This window comes from Monocercomonoides exilis (genome assembly GCF_001643675.1).
Source record: "Monocercomonoides exilis strain PA203 chromosome Unknown scaffold2-2631571, whole genome shotgun sequence".
NCBI classification, from domain to species: domain Eukaryota; phylum Preaxostyla; order Oxymonadida; family Polymastigidae; genus Monocercomonoides; species Monocercomonoides exilis.
Genome location: NW_027150547.1, coordinates 1,840,374 through 1,855,184, shown reverse-complemented (window position 1 = coordinate 1,855,184; position 14,811 = coordinate 1,840,374). Strand labels below are relative to the sequence as shown.

The 14,811-nt window shown below is 37.7% G+C and overlaps 2 protein-coding genes across 2 annotated transcripts; both read right to left on the bottom strand.

Annotated features, from left to right (window-relative positions):
• Positions 1-4,190: 4,190 nt before the first annotated feature.
• MONOS_377 (General vesicular transport factor p115) lies at positions 4,191-9,727 on the bottom strand (the record flags this gene model as incomplete). The annotated part of the gene is made up of 1 exon (XM_067873791.1): positions 4,191-9,727. The coding sequence occupies one exon, from the start codon at positions 9,725-9,727 to the stop codon at positions 4,274-4,276; it is 5,454 nt and encodes a 1,817-aa protein (XP_067735924.1). The 3' UTR covers positions 4,191-4,273.
• Positions 9,728-10,064: 337 nt separating this feature from the next.
• On the bottom strand, positions 10,065-14,768 carry MONOS_378 (ATP-dependent DNA helicase RecQ family protein; the record flags this gene model as incomplete). Its single annotated transcript, XM_067873800.1, has 6 exons — positions 10,065-12,637; positions 12,751-13,859; positions 13,914-13,991; positions 14,056-14,315; positions 14,359-14,522; positions 14,627-14,768. 6 exons carry the CDS (start codon positions 14,766-14,768, stop codon positions 10,065-10,067), a joined length of 4,326 nt encoding a protein of 1,441 aa, XP_067735923.1.
• Positions 14,769-14,811: the final 43 nt, after the last annotated feature.

Sequence of the window (14,811 nt, the reverse complement as noted above, 5' to 3'; positions counted from 1 at the left end):
CAGGAATAGAAATTTGGTCATGAAATGAATTTTTTTTTTCTATTGAAAAGAAAACATTTGCGACTTTTCATAAAGAATAATATGTCTAAATTTTTTTGAAAAGTTACTTTTGTTTAATTTTCAAATTAAAATAAAAATTTCATCCTTCGATCAAATTTCGGTTCTCGCACACGAAACTTCACAAAAATAGAAAAAATAACATTATCAAGAATTTGTTTCCATCACAAAAAAATATGGTGAGTGGAAACAGAAATTTGATCGAAGGATGAAATTTTTTCTTTATTTGAAAATTAAACAAAAAGAACTTTTCAAAAAAATTAAGACATATAACTGTTTTTTCACAAAAGATTGTTTTCTTCTTTAGCATTTTCATTCAAAAGGTGGTCCATTTTATTTTGTTCAAAGAATAATAAATAGTCAAATAAAAAATGAACCATCAAAAAATGTTTGTTAATGCAAAGTTTTGCACTTTGAACTGTACGAACATAAAGCAAAATTTTGAAAAACAACAGGTTGCATACGGTTAAAAGCTTTCGGTTATCAGAACAATTCGTTCATGGAACGTCAGGAAACAAAGATGTGACGAAATTGACAAGAGACACCATTATCACGTTGTGTTATCAAACAAAGTGTGAAAAACAAAAATTTTTCAAACAGTCAAAGAAAATCCATAAATAAGCTCCAGAGCATTGGCGGAACAATTCTTTGATGGGAAAACAACAATTTCAAGGATTCCCAAAAAGAAATCACATTTCCATTCTAACAAAATTAGGTGGGTACCGTACGCACTGAATGACGATCAGAAAAAAATTTGCTTTCAAACTGGCTTGCAATAACTGGAGAAATTGCGAGATTTACAGAAAATGTTTTTTGAAGGGCTGATAACAGGAGATGAATCTTTTTTCAATACAAGGTGTAATTTCAAATGCGAATGGAGAAAAGAATAAGCATATGTGTCAACCACCGCAAATAACACTTTTACGGATGAGAAATATATGTTCAGAATTCTCACAACTGTTCACGGGATGTTTTTTCTTGATATGGGAGAATATTTTTGAAATAATATCTTTTTTCGGGGTGTTGATTTATCAATAATTGTTAGTTTTTTGAAAGGAATTTTTTATTCAAAAGAGAAAATGCATGATAATTGTTATTTAAAACAAATGATTTTACCGAATCAAAGAAAAAAATGCATTCAATAAGCCTTTTCACTTTTCTCTTTTTGTTTATTGATATTCAAAAAATAATTTTTCTCCGAAATTTTTGAAAGAAAAAATTTGAAATCAAAGAAAATCACACATATTTTTTCAGAAAAAGCAAAAATGGAAGAAGAATATTTAGTGAATTCGATATAAAAGCATATGGCTGATTTTAATTGAAATTTTCCTTTTGTTTAATTTTCAAATAAATAAAAAATTTCATATTTTGCTAAATATTATGTTAACAAATATCAAACTTAACTTAAATGAAATCTTTTTCTTGATAATGTTATTTCAAACATTCTTGAGAAAATTTGTGAGCTGAAACAGAAATATGATAAAAATATGAAATATTTGATAAATCTGATAATAAAACTTTTGTGACTTTTCAAAAATAATTACCCACATGAAATATTTTGGTCCACCAAAAATAATTCAAAGTCGTAAATCTTTCAACCAAAGTCGAAAAACTTTCAATCGAAATCGAAAATTTGACATCAAAATAAACGTAAAAAAAAGAGAATTTAATTGAGGAAATATATAGCAATTTTGTTTAAGTGATCATTATCAGCAATGTTTGCGTCATTTCCTGCAAATTCAGAAGTTTTTGAATTAAAATAAACCCAAAAATAAACTCTCAACAAAAATTAAAACATTTGTTTCCTTCTACAAGATATGAGTTTTTTGATATAAAAAACGCGAAATAAGTGAGCCAATATTGAATGAATCATTCTACATTAATTGTTAAAAATATAAATAGAAAATTTTGACAAATCTTTTGAAAAGCAGTGTTCTTTCAATTGAAATAAAATTAAAATATGTCAGAATTTCTCTCATATTTTTAAATTTTGTGATTGAACAAAAAAAGCAAAGAAAAATATTGGAAAAAAGATGAAAAATCTTCAAAATAACAAATATCATTGATATTTCAACAATAAAAATGTTTTTTGACTTTTATTGAATTTTGTCAACTCTTTGATATTTTGAAAAATTCCGAACTTTCGACTTTGCTTGAAAGTTTTTCGATTTCGTTTGAAACTTTTTCAACTTTGAATGAAAGTTTTCCGACTTTGAATTATAATTTTCGATTTCATTTGAAAGATTTTCGACTTTGGTTGAAATTTATTCGATTTTGAACAAATTTTTGTGTATTTGAAAATACAACAAAATGAACTCTTCAAAGAAAAAAATTTTGCCATATTTGTTATATTTCAAATTTTTTTTCCTCCATTTTTCCTGTGGATAATTTTTTTTTCATTTTGACAATGTTCGTTCACACATAGCGAAAATATCAAAGATCTTTGTGAATGAGCATAATTTGATAATTCTTGATCGTCCTCCTAAGTCTCCTGAAGTTGAGCCATGAGATTTTTCCCACTTCGGTACATTAAGCAAGCTTTGAAAGTGGGGAAAATATCTTATACTGAAGAATTAGAAATCTAAATAAGAAAAACACTTCATTCAAAATCTTCAGACATGATTGTTCGTGCTTTTATGAGTTGGATTAAGCGTTTGAAGTTTTTCGCAATTCAGAATTGTGAATATTGGAATGATTGATTTTTTATTCACATAAAATTTCAAACCATATCTAATTTTTTTTACAGAATACAGTCAAAACCGGATATAATCACATCGAATACAATCACATTCGTTTAAAGTCACATTTTTCCATGCACCGACATTTTTAGCTCATTTTTCATTCATTTTCCATCGAATATAATCACAGGGATGAAAATATATAATCACATTTTTTATTATTATGGGTGCTTTTTTCAATGAAAAATCGATTTTTGGATCAAAAACTTGAATTTTTCGCTTTTTCAAAAATGTGCTCAAATAAGTCTGAATAACATTATAAAACAATAAAAATTGTTATTTCTATTGAAAAATGTGTATTTGTCAAGTTTTTTCAAAAATAAAAAAATTGACCCAAAATTAATTATTTCAAAAAACAAATTTCATTTTTTTCTGTGTTAAGTCACATCGCTTATAATCACAATCGGATATAGTCACAAAAAGTCGTGCAAAACCCGATGTGATTATATCCGGTTTTGACTGTATTATGGACCACACTATGAAAAATGGGACAGAATTCTTTCATTAATGAAAACTTCAATGATTTGTTCCAAACTTTTTCTGCAATTATTTAATTATTATTCCAACATTGAAGTGCAACATTAAATAGAAAATATAAAAACCGAAAAAAATCTTTGAAAGAACTGAGTGGAACAAAATTCATAAAACAAAAAATTATGTCCTAAATTTGTATTTATTGTTTTTTTACAAAAGATTATTCTTTTCTTTGGTATTTTCATTTTGAAAATTTTGATTTTAATAATTTCATTGGAGAAAATGAAATTCAGTGTAATTTGAAAAAATGCAATTTAATAATAAGATTCATACTTTGTCATTTCCATGTGGTTAATTTCTGCTTTATTTCTATTAGTTTCGGTAAGAGGGTTCAAAGCGACCGGTATAAAAATTGTGTTAAAGAAGAACTATTGACCTTGAAAACCCTATTTACGGATGTTTAAATTCTCAAATAGGAGAAACATTCGTTAAAAAACTGAAAATTTTTAGTATTAAAAAAGCAGGAGTTATCAAAAATTAATGATCAAACCCCTAACATATATTACAGAGATTATTTTTATTAGGTTTTTATTGGAAATAAAGATTATCCCCTTGTCAATGTGTTTATTAGGGTTATGTTAATGTAAACTTTAAATTTAATCAACTGTTTAGGGTTTTTTTTATTTAAAGTGGGGAAGTTTTTTAACTAAATACTCCTTTTGGATTTTAAAGATAGGTTTTCTCAGCTTTGAATCACTGTAATTCGAAAACCACTTTAGAAATATCATAATTGCATTCATTAGTAATAGTAAAAATTAATAAAAACATATGAATCGAATTTTTTTACCGGTCGTTATCTGCCCACTTACCTTAGTTTCTTAATTTACTGATGGGAACTTTGGAAAAAATGTTTCTATGAAAAGTTGAAAATTTATCATATTTGCATAAACAGAATGCCCGCAAAGCAGGAACTAAAACAAAACAAATAACGAATGACAAATTGGCTAAACTTCCAGATCAGTCATAATCGCCTTTAATTCTTCGTTTTCTTTTTGAAGAGAAGCGTACGAATCTTGAAGAGATTTAAGCTGTGAAGTGAGTGAAGTGATCGTAGTTTCTTTTTCTTTGAGATCATCTGACATTTTTTGAATAACCTCGTTGCTTCCATCATCGTCTTTTTTCAAAGTGCCATTTTCAGAATCACAAATCTCGTTTCCTTTCTCATTTTTGTTCGTTGCTTCGATATCATTTTCTTCAATGTTTGCTCCGCTGGCCTTCATTATCATTATAAAAGACTTCAACTTTGCTTCTTTCAACTGCAGCTCTTTCTTCAATTGGGCATTTTCCGCATTCAACTGGCAAACTTTTTCTTCCTTCTGTTTGACTTCGCTTTCGCGCGCTTTCAACTCTGCTCTGATTTGTTGAAGTTCCTCTGATGCTTCATTGTCTTTACCAGCAGTACGCTTTTCACTGCTTTTGTCCATGTCTTGCCTTTGCTTCGCTTCTTCAGTCAATCTTTGCACTTCCTGGCGCAGGCTGTCTCTTTCCAGCACAGCCTCTGCAAGCGATTTCTGGAGCTGTCCGAGTGCAAGTGGGGCAGTAAAAGACACTGCAGAGCTTGCACCAGAAGAAGCCGAAGACGAAGAAGGAGAAATAGCAGAAAAAGAAAATGATGAGCCATCTTTTTCAGTTGATGAAGTTGAAGTAGAAGAAGAAGAAGATGATGATAATGATAACGACGATGATGGCTTATTAGAATTAGTAACAAGCTTGGCAGCAGCAGTGTCTGATGTATCAGACATCTTCGAAACAGCATCTGCTGCATTTTGAGGTGTGTGCTGCTCTTTGCTATGCATTTTTTTCATTTCATTCAATTTGTCTCTGAGTGCGCCATGCAGACAGCCCTTCAAAGCTTTCATCTCCGCTTTTTCCTCTGTCTCTGTCATCCACCCAGCATTCGAGCAGATCAGCATCAGCCTCTCCTGAAACAGCGACTTGTGTGCAGCAAGAAGAGAAGCCAGCGACTGAGCAGAAGGAATCGCACCTTGCAGAAGAGAAAGGAGGGTGAATGAAGGAGGCTGGGGAGGATGTGGTGAAGCTGGAGGAGCAAACAGCTGCTGCTGTGAAGAGAGCAGAGGAGAGGCAGTAGGTGAGGATGGGAAGGACAAGGGCGAAGGCGAGTGGAATGTTGGAGAAGAGTGCTGAGACAAAGAAAGAGGTGGAGAAGCAGCAGACTGCGGTGAAGACTGAGAAACAAGCAGTAAAGACGAGCTAAACCGATCAACAGAATCTGAAAGCGTGCTGACACCGCAGCGCTGCTGTAGAAAGTTGAAGAGGGTTTCTTTGTTTTGTGGGATGGTGAATGAGGAAGCGCCAGAATTATCATCAGAACCAGAACCAAAGGAAGAAGAAGAAGAAGAAGAAGATGATGATGATGATGAAGAAGAAGATGATGATGAAGACAATTCAGCTGTGCGAGTGAGATTTGAGCCGTAGATAACGTGCTCTTCCGAACGAATCTGAAATGAGGAGATGAATTGCTTGACATAAACAGTCGGTGAAGATGCAGGTGAAGACTGCGAAGAGGATGGAAGAGAAGATGAAACAGAAGTGTCAGCTGAATTGGAAGAAGAAGAAGAAGAAAGAGAAGACGAGACGCCGGAAAAAGATAGCTCGTCCACCGACGATTGTGCCACCACTGCAGACATTTCCTCCTGTTTGACAGTAGCCAAAAGCGGAGTGAGAGAAGAGTGTGGAGGAGGAGTCTGGTCAAATATAATTACAAGAAGCAGACACGCCACATCGTGAAGAAACTGAGGGATTTTGATTGTGTCAGAAGAAGAAGAAGAAGAAGAGGTAGATGGAGAGGAAGAGGAAGAGGAAGAAGACATTTTTTGTGCCGACTCCGGATTCGTCTCAACCAAAAAGTCATCAAAGACCGACTTCTGGGCGCACAGCGAGGAGGCAGGTGTGCAGATGAGTGCGCCGTTCAAGCGGAGTGTTGATTTCAGCAGCGACTGCAGCGAGTGCCGAGGCGCAATCAAAGAGGACGTGCGCTCTTCGCAATTGGGCAGCGCATCCCCTGCCTCGTCAAACAGCTCCCGCAGCACCTCAGCCGAGTTCTGATGCTCCCACTTGATCGACTCGATCGTCTTTTCCTGGCTGTCTCCATCGCTTCTGTTGACTTTCTCGTCTTCTGCGCCTTTTGGCTGCGCTTCTCTCATTCGAAGGCCAGTTATTGAGATGCGCTCAAGCTCTTGGCTGAAATCTGTGAGAGAAGAAGTGAACGTGCCCAAAGAAGGAGATGCAGACAATGACGATGATGATGATGGCTCAATCAAAGAAGAAGAAGAAGAAGAAGCAGAGGAAAAAGACATAGAAGAAGAGGGAGATTCAGTTGCACATGAAGCCAAATCAGCCAGAAGAGGAAGGAAGAACGGAGAAGCCAAAGCACGTGAGAGGCAAAACTTTGAGTTATGGATAAAGTGGATGAGAATAAGAAGCACAAAAAGAGGCAGGCAGAGCGGAACAAAAAGAGACGAAGAAGAAAAAGGAGCAGTGCAATCATCGTAGTAATAGGCAGCATGTCTTCCAAGGATCAGCGAAAGCACCTCAGCAGCCAGATCAACAAAGAGATCAATCACACAACACGAAACAGTCGAATTGGCAGTTATCGGAGGCGATAAGAGCGAATGGCTTCCAGAAGAGTCATGAGTCCTGTTCTGAATGTAGCTGGATGGAGAAGTAGAAGGAAGCACTTGATGTTCGGCACTGGATTTGGCTGGTGACTTGTTGTCATCGTCTGCTCTAGAGTCTTCATTGCCATTGTTCTGATAGGTGAGGATCAGCGATGTCGATGAGAAAGGCTCTTTTGCCAGTCTTTCGCGTGAGCTCTCGTCGAGCTGCTGCAGAAGAGTGCATAGTGCAAGTGTGGAGTCAAACATACGAGCAAGAAAGTGAAACGAGGAATATGCAGATGAGAGAGGAAGAGTGATAGATGAATCTGTTGGCATTGAAGAAGAAGATGATGAGGAGGAGGAAGAAGATACATTCGAAGAAGCCGATTGTTCAGAGTTGCCATATGTCATTGAGCGACAGTAAACATAGAGAGGAAAAGTGTTTGGAGAAACTGCAAATTCTTTGGCTGATGAAACATTTGTGTTGACAGTTGCAATTGGCAGGTCGTTAGCTGACATGCTTTCTGGTGGAATGGGAATAGAAGGGACAAAAGACGTGGAAAGTGGAGAACTCGAAGGAGATTGCGAAGAAAGAGAAGAAAACGAAGCAGAAGTCGTAAGCGTTCCCATGTTAATAGGGGAAGGTGTGATGAGAATTGGTTGAATACCATCTTTACTCACAATGACTTCTTCTTCCTTTGGAGTTATGCCCAATTCTGATAAGACATTCTTGCTGAAGATTGTTCCAATGTGCTGAAAGTGCTGGCTGAGAGGGACAAATGAATGCATTCCTGAGTGAAGTGTGAGCAGATGACTAATCAATATGGCACTTGGAGAAGGCACAGGAAGTTCAGACGGCGAAAGAGGAGAGGAATGAAGAAGGCGATGGGAAGAGCAGGAGGAAGAGGAGGGAGTGGGAGAGGAAGAAAAAGTTGGAGAGGAAGATGAATGTGGAATCGAAGAGAAGAGAAACGAGTGAGGATTGTGCGCAGCGTCTGCGGTTTTGAAGGGAGAAGGCGAGCGATTTGACAGCTGCGAGAAAGAAGAGGAAGACAGATGAGGAGAGATTGAACGAGTAGAAGAAGAAGAGAAGGTATTCATTGAAATTGAATTAGGTATAGAAGCTGACGAGCCAGCAGCAAGAGACAAGAAGGAAGAATGAGGAGAGCGGGAAAGAAGAAGAGGAGGTGGAGTAGAAGCCTTTGGTGTTGGGGTGTGGGCAAAGGGCGTTGGAGTCTTCAAGAATGATGTTGAATCAGAGCGAGCGAAGTTAAGAGGGAGAACAGACATTGTGGGAGCAGGGCATTTCGAAGAAGAATCGGAATTTGTGTTTGTATTCTCACTTGAAGCAGGAGAGTAAGACAAAGGAGAGTAAGAAAGATGAGGCTGAGAGGAAGGCAAAGACAGATCTTGGGTGATGACCAAAGTGGATGCAACTGTCTGCAGCAGTGAATTGTGCTCCATAAAGGAATACAGCAAACGACGAGCATTCTTCTGCAGCCTATGCACTTGAGCCAAAGAACACAGTGCCGTCTTCTCTTCATCGCTGCCTTCTTTGTCTTCTGCTTCTTTTCCATTTTTAGTGTTGTCTGCATTTGATGTGCTTGGATTGTCTTGTTTTTCTTCTGTTTTTTCTTTCTCTTCTTCGTTTTCCACAATTGTCTTCATCATCTTTTCTGTGGCTGCTTGTTCTTTCTTCAATTCAATCATCCCACGCTCTCTTTTCTGCAGGTTGGCTTCCCATTCTTCAAACTGATTCGTCGTCAGAAGCTGCACAGCAATGTCGATACCGCACTGATAGCTCTGTGACTGAGGATACACTGCTTTCAGAGGCATTGGCGGTTCTGGAGCTGAGAATGTCATAGACGAGGAAGAGTGCTGACCTACTGACGAAGATGATATAGGTGAAAAAGAGGTGCTCAGATAGGTGGAAGAAAAAGTAGGCAACTTGCTATTTTGAGGTGATTGTGCACACTGTTTCGTATTCGATGCAGGAGATGGAGACGATGGCCGTGGAACTGAACGAGGAGTTGCTATAAGAATTTGCGTTTGAGGATGACGATAGCATAGTATTGAAAGGAGATACATGAGTGGAGATCTGACAGCAATTGGAAGATCTTCAATAACAAGATTTGTCACAAGCTGCTCTGTCAGGCCGCTTTGTAGAAAAGCTTTTCTGGATTCTTTGGTTTCTGAAATATCTCCTTTGCTAAGAGTAAATGCTAAATGAATGGCTTCACGCACAATTGTTGCTCTTGGAGAAAAAGGGCGAAGAGGAAGAGCGTGTTGAGGAATTTGAAGAAGATTTGTTAACTGTTTTGAACTCTCTGTCCGAAAGTACCGTCTTGAAACAGTTGAGTGAAGCAATATTTGCATTAGTGTGAAAATCAACGGAATTGTAGGATCATCCACTTGTAGCTGAACAAATAACGAGAAGCATGCTTCAAACGCCCCTTGCATACAAGCAGCTGATTGAAGGATCTCATTATCACTGCAAAGAGATTGTAAAAATTGAAGTCCTTCACTACGAAGAGCTTCGCGTGGCTGCTTCAAAATGGCTATAAGAGGTGCAATTCCACGGCCCACAATAATACCACTTGAAACTGCTTCGCCATTTACGCAAAAAATTGATTGCAAAATCAAAAGAGTAAATAACTTTACATAATGATCTTTGCTATCTAGAAGCCCGATAAGCTTGTTAATTCCTCCATTGTTGATTGTAAATTGAATATGTAATTTTGTTGAATCAGAAAGCGGACTATTGCCTACAGGCTTAGCCATAAGATTGCACAATATGTTCAAAACATTGCGAATTTTATCAGTGTTTGACGGATTTTTTCCAAGAAGATCAAAAAGTGAAATGACTCCTTCCTCGTCTATTTGAATAGTTTTACATTCATTTGTTTTTTCAAGAAGTTCTTGCAAAGCTTCCTCCTGAAGTTGTTCGTTTTCAGAAAGTTTTATTCGTTGGACAAGGAGTTGGACATTGTTCATTCCAATATTCAATAGGAAGAGAGAATTATTGAGATCTTGTTCCCATTTTTTAATATTTAACTTGATAACTTGTCAAAATTTTTAAATAAACAAAAATAGAACAAATAAAAAATATAAACAGTTGCTATTTTGGGGGAGGTTGAGGTGTGGGCTTTCCTCCAAACATGGCTATTGCTGAAAACAATGAAAATGATGAGCGCATTGAAGGTTTTTTAGGTGAAGAAGGAGGGGAACCAATTAATCCTGGCTTGTGATTTGTGATATCGAGATATTTTGAAACAGGATGAATTGGCTTATCGCCTTGTGGTTTTTGAATTCTATGATTACTTTCTGTGGATAATGACGATTTAAATCTTGAAAAATGATTTGGTGATGCTTTGAAAGAATTATTCGGAAACGATGACGAATTATTCATCACTCTGTCGTGTAAAGACGGCTTTCTCTTTTTGAACTTTGAAAAATCTTCTCTTTCTTTCTTTTGGAAATAGTTCATCAGATCATCCAATTCTTTGTCTTCTTCATCTTTAGTCTTTTCATCGATGCGAGCTTTTGCAGGAGAAGATGGAAGTTCTGACTTAATCGATGATGAATGAGTTGTTGAGCCAGAATGTGATTCAACTTGCGATTTTGTGGCTGTTGCAGACAAAGGCTGTGCAAAATGATTGGTGTGTTTGAGAGGTGCAGTCGATGACAAAGGAGAAAGAAGAGAAGAAAACGCTTTGCTTTTGAATTGGGTTCCTGCTGCTTCATTTTTCACTTTATTGTTCTGACTCAAACAAGTCGGTGAGGAAAAAGAAGGAAGTGAAGCAGAAGAACTGCCTCCAGTTGTTTGACCGGATTTTGGAGATCCGCACACTTCAGAAAGGAGCAGCGAAAAATCAGTCTTCTTTTGTGTGTTTTTCTTCTTCTCTTCGATTTCATCATCAAAAAGAGTTGCTTCAGAGCCCATATCTCCAGTTGACAGAACAAGAGGCGTTGTGCTTGAGAGTGATGCAAGTGAAGCAAGAGACTTAATCGAATCTGAACTCGGCAGAGATGAAGAATGCTTTGCTTTTGAATCAGATGAAGAAGCAGTCTGCAGAAATGAAGAAGCGGGAGAAAAAGAAACTGATGAAGCTTTTGAAGAGGAAGGAGAAAAACGAGTAGAAAACGAAGAAGACTTAAGCGATGAAGCCTTTTGGAACGAAACAGAGTGCGACAAAGATGAAGCAGTCCGAAATGTTGGGGCCATTGAAAGCGAAGACATGTTTCCTTCATTGCATCCATCTTCATCTTTCTCTCCGCTCAGTTGTGTGTTGCTTACTCCTTCGTTGTCAGAATCATTCATGAACTGGCTGGTTCCGATCAGCATCCTCTTTGCCAGCAGCATTCCTTCGTCTTCTGAACTGCTTTGAATGTCTTCATCAGAACTGACTTCAACAGCGCTATCGTCATCACTATAGTCCTTTTTGTACTCGTTGTATTCTCCTCCGCCTCCTTCATCCTCATCATCATAGTCATAACTGTCATGCTTCAGTTTCTTTTTCCAGGCTTTGCTTTTAAACTTCTTGGCTTTCTTCCTCATCTTCCTCTCCAGCTCAAACGGATCATCGTCATAACTGTCGAGATCAGAGGGATTTCTGTTGTTGAGCAGAGCCAGCGAAGAAGCAACATATTCAGGAAAGCAGCAGCAGTCGCACCCGCCACAGCCAACATCAGCTGAGCGTGATGCCTTTCGTTGTGGTGTTGCTGGATTGGATTGGATGTGTGGATGCAGCTGGACAGAACTGGAATTGCGCTTGGAGAGATGAGACACTGTCAAAGGAGGAGAGGTTGGGCCAGGAGACAAAGGAGAGGCAAGTGTGGATGCAAGTGTGACTGCTGTTGGTGAGGGCGATGTCGAAATGGAAGGAGAAGGAGAAGACGAAGCACGAATAAGCGTCTGCGAATGGGTTCTTGGGACTCCTAATGGAGGCCTTGTTGTCCTGGCAATCGGAGACGAAGAAGGAGAAGTCGCACGCAACGGCTGAGCCTTTGCCAAAGAAGGTTTTGGCTGTTGATCGGACGCACTGGGAAACAAGTTTGAAACAGGTTTTGTTGGGCTTGATTTCTTCTTCTCTTCGCCAAGGTAGTTCAGAAGAAGTCTTCGTCTGCACTCGGTTGTCTCGCAGATCTCCATCATTTTCGTCAGCTTTTCCAGTTTGTTTTCTGTCTCATTCCTCAGCTTCTTCAGAGATTCATTCAAAAAAGAGGAAGAAGATGATGATGAAAAAGCATTCATTTGACTTACTTTTGAACGGGACTTACCAAAAATCTTTTCTTTGACCTTTTCTTTTTCTGTCTCTGTCATCCCATTGAAGATGCTGCTTTCTGAGTTCTTGTTTGAATTCTGCTCTTTGTACTTCATCCTCAGCTTCTCTTCTCCCCTCTCGCTTTCCTTTGAGATTATCCATCGTATTCTTTCTGCATCGCTTCTCGAGTACATCAACATCGCCCACGACGGAAGCCCATCTCTTCCTCCTCTCCCGCTCTCCTGGTAAAAGCTTTCAGGACTCTCTGGAATCGACGTGTGCGCCACAAACCGGATGTTTGGCTGGTCAATTCCCATCCCCAGTGCAATTGTCCCTACAATAACTGGATACTCAGGCCCCCACCGATTCTGGATGGAAATACGCTCTTTGTCGCTCAGACCTGCATGATATGACAGACATCGCACACCTGAGAATAGAACATAGAAGAGGATATGTTTGTTCGAAATCAATACATTTTTGTATGTTTAAAATTATAAAGATAAAAATAAGTCAATTTATTTAAGATCAAGTTGCTAATACCTTGAGTCTGAAGGTAAAAAGCTGTTGAGTCGCATTCAGCTCTTGTTCTGCAATAGACGATTCCCAGTCCTTTGCTAAAGAAAGACTCCGGAAGATTCATCAAAGACGAGAAAGACGACGAAGAGTCAGTTGGTGCCGCAGACGAAGGAATAGGCGGAGGAATCAAAAAAGGAGGCAACTGATTCTTCTGTCTTGTTGGCGTGTTCTCTTTCTGTTCTGAAGAAGGCGTTGTTGAACGAGAAGCTCCACGAGAAGGAGAAGGAGAAGGTGAAGGAGAAGGTGAAGAAAAGGGAGATGGCGATGGAGAAGGCGAAATGCTGTTTGGGTTTGTGTCTGTTGAAATGCGGCGAGGTGTGTGAAATGAGGCTGGCCTGAAGTCAGACGCTGGGCGAAATGGCGAATGACTTTGCATTGACGGCTGAAGTGGATGAAGTGAAGAAAAAGCACTGGAGGATTGGAAAGACACCGAATCAAATGAAAAATCGCTTGAAGGATCTGTTGAAGCCTTTGGCACTGCAAACATCGCATTTGATAGCTGAGCTGAATTACCTTCAGTTTCAGAAGCTTTGTCTGAATGCATAGGATTTTGTAGCATTATCAATCCATCATCATCTCCACTTTCGTCTTCATTGTCGTCGTCCGCAATCACAATTGGATTTTTGTCCTTTGAAGTCAGCTTTGGCGATGCGATTTGGGGTATCGATACTATGAGTGACTGAGCCTGGTGAGATGACTCATTTATAACACGGCTGAAAAATGCATCTAACGTTTTCCCTGCGATTGCATTTGATGATGGTGAGTTTGTGAACTTTGAGGAAATTGATTTTGGTGATTCGGGTTTAAATGGATCTATTTTTGATTGCTGTTGTGAAGTGAGTTGAGAAGAAGAATCTGAAATGTGCTTTGAATTTGAAAATGAAGTGGGCAATGAAGTGGAATTGTGAGATGGTGATTCTGAATGAGCTGCCTCTGTCGAAGGGGATTTTGAAGGAGTCGCAGTTTCTGAGGCAGGTAATGCACCTATACATGACGGAAGCACTCTTTTCACAAACGAAAAAAGATATTCCATTGGATTCTTTAATAAATCTTTGTATGTTACAGTATAATATCTTTGAAAGAAAAAAGTTAAAAAAAATAATAGAAAAAAAAAAGCAGTTAGATACATATTTGGTCTGTTAAATGTTGTTATAAAATGTATTGCATTTGGTATGTTTAACTGCTTTTTGATGTCTTCACGGATCCTATTTTCGTTAATGTTTCAGTAATAAAAATGAAGCAAAAATAAAAAATTAAAATATTCAAAACTGAGGAACAGCCGTGGCAGTCAAGGCAGCAATAGGTATCTTCGGATATAAAGTACGAAGTATACCAAGTTGTCTATATTCTGGACGAAATTGATGGCCCCATTGAGAGATCATATGAGCCTCGTCAATTGCAAATAACCCCACACAATTATTCTCCACAAGATGTTTTAAGACAGATTGAAATCGATCTGTAGCTACCATTTCAGGGGTTACATAAAGAACCGAAATGGAAGGTTTTCTTTGATTAAGATTCGAAAAAATCTGAAAAAATTAATTATTAGTACTAATAAAAGCTTATGAATACTTTGGCATTTTCTGAACGAGTCTTTGTGCTACATATTACATTCGCATCAACTCCACGTGCCTGAAGATTATTAACTTGATCTATCATCAAAGCTATCAGCGGAGAAACAACAATTGACATTTTGTTTGTAACGAGAGCAGGAAGCTGATAAACAAGTGATTTTCCTTGGGAAAATTATACAGAATTACAAATAACACACAGAATCAAATGAATTTATTTGCATATCGATAACTCACTTTTAAAAAATTAAATAAAAAAAATGAAAAACCAGCTCCAGTGGGCCAAAGGGCAAATACATCGTTTCCATCTAATATCGCTTTTATGCATTCATATTGTTTGCCTCTGAAACTTAATATTCCAAGTTTTTTTAATGCCTCATACAGCTTGGAATCATCAAATGATTCATTCATCCGTTTCTAAAAAATTATGGGTCAACCATCATTGGATTATTTC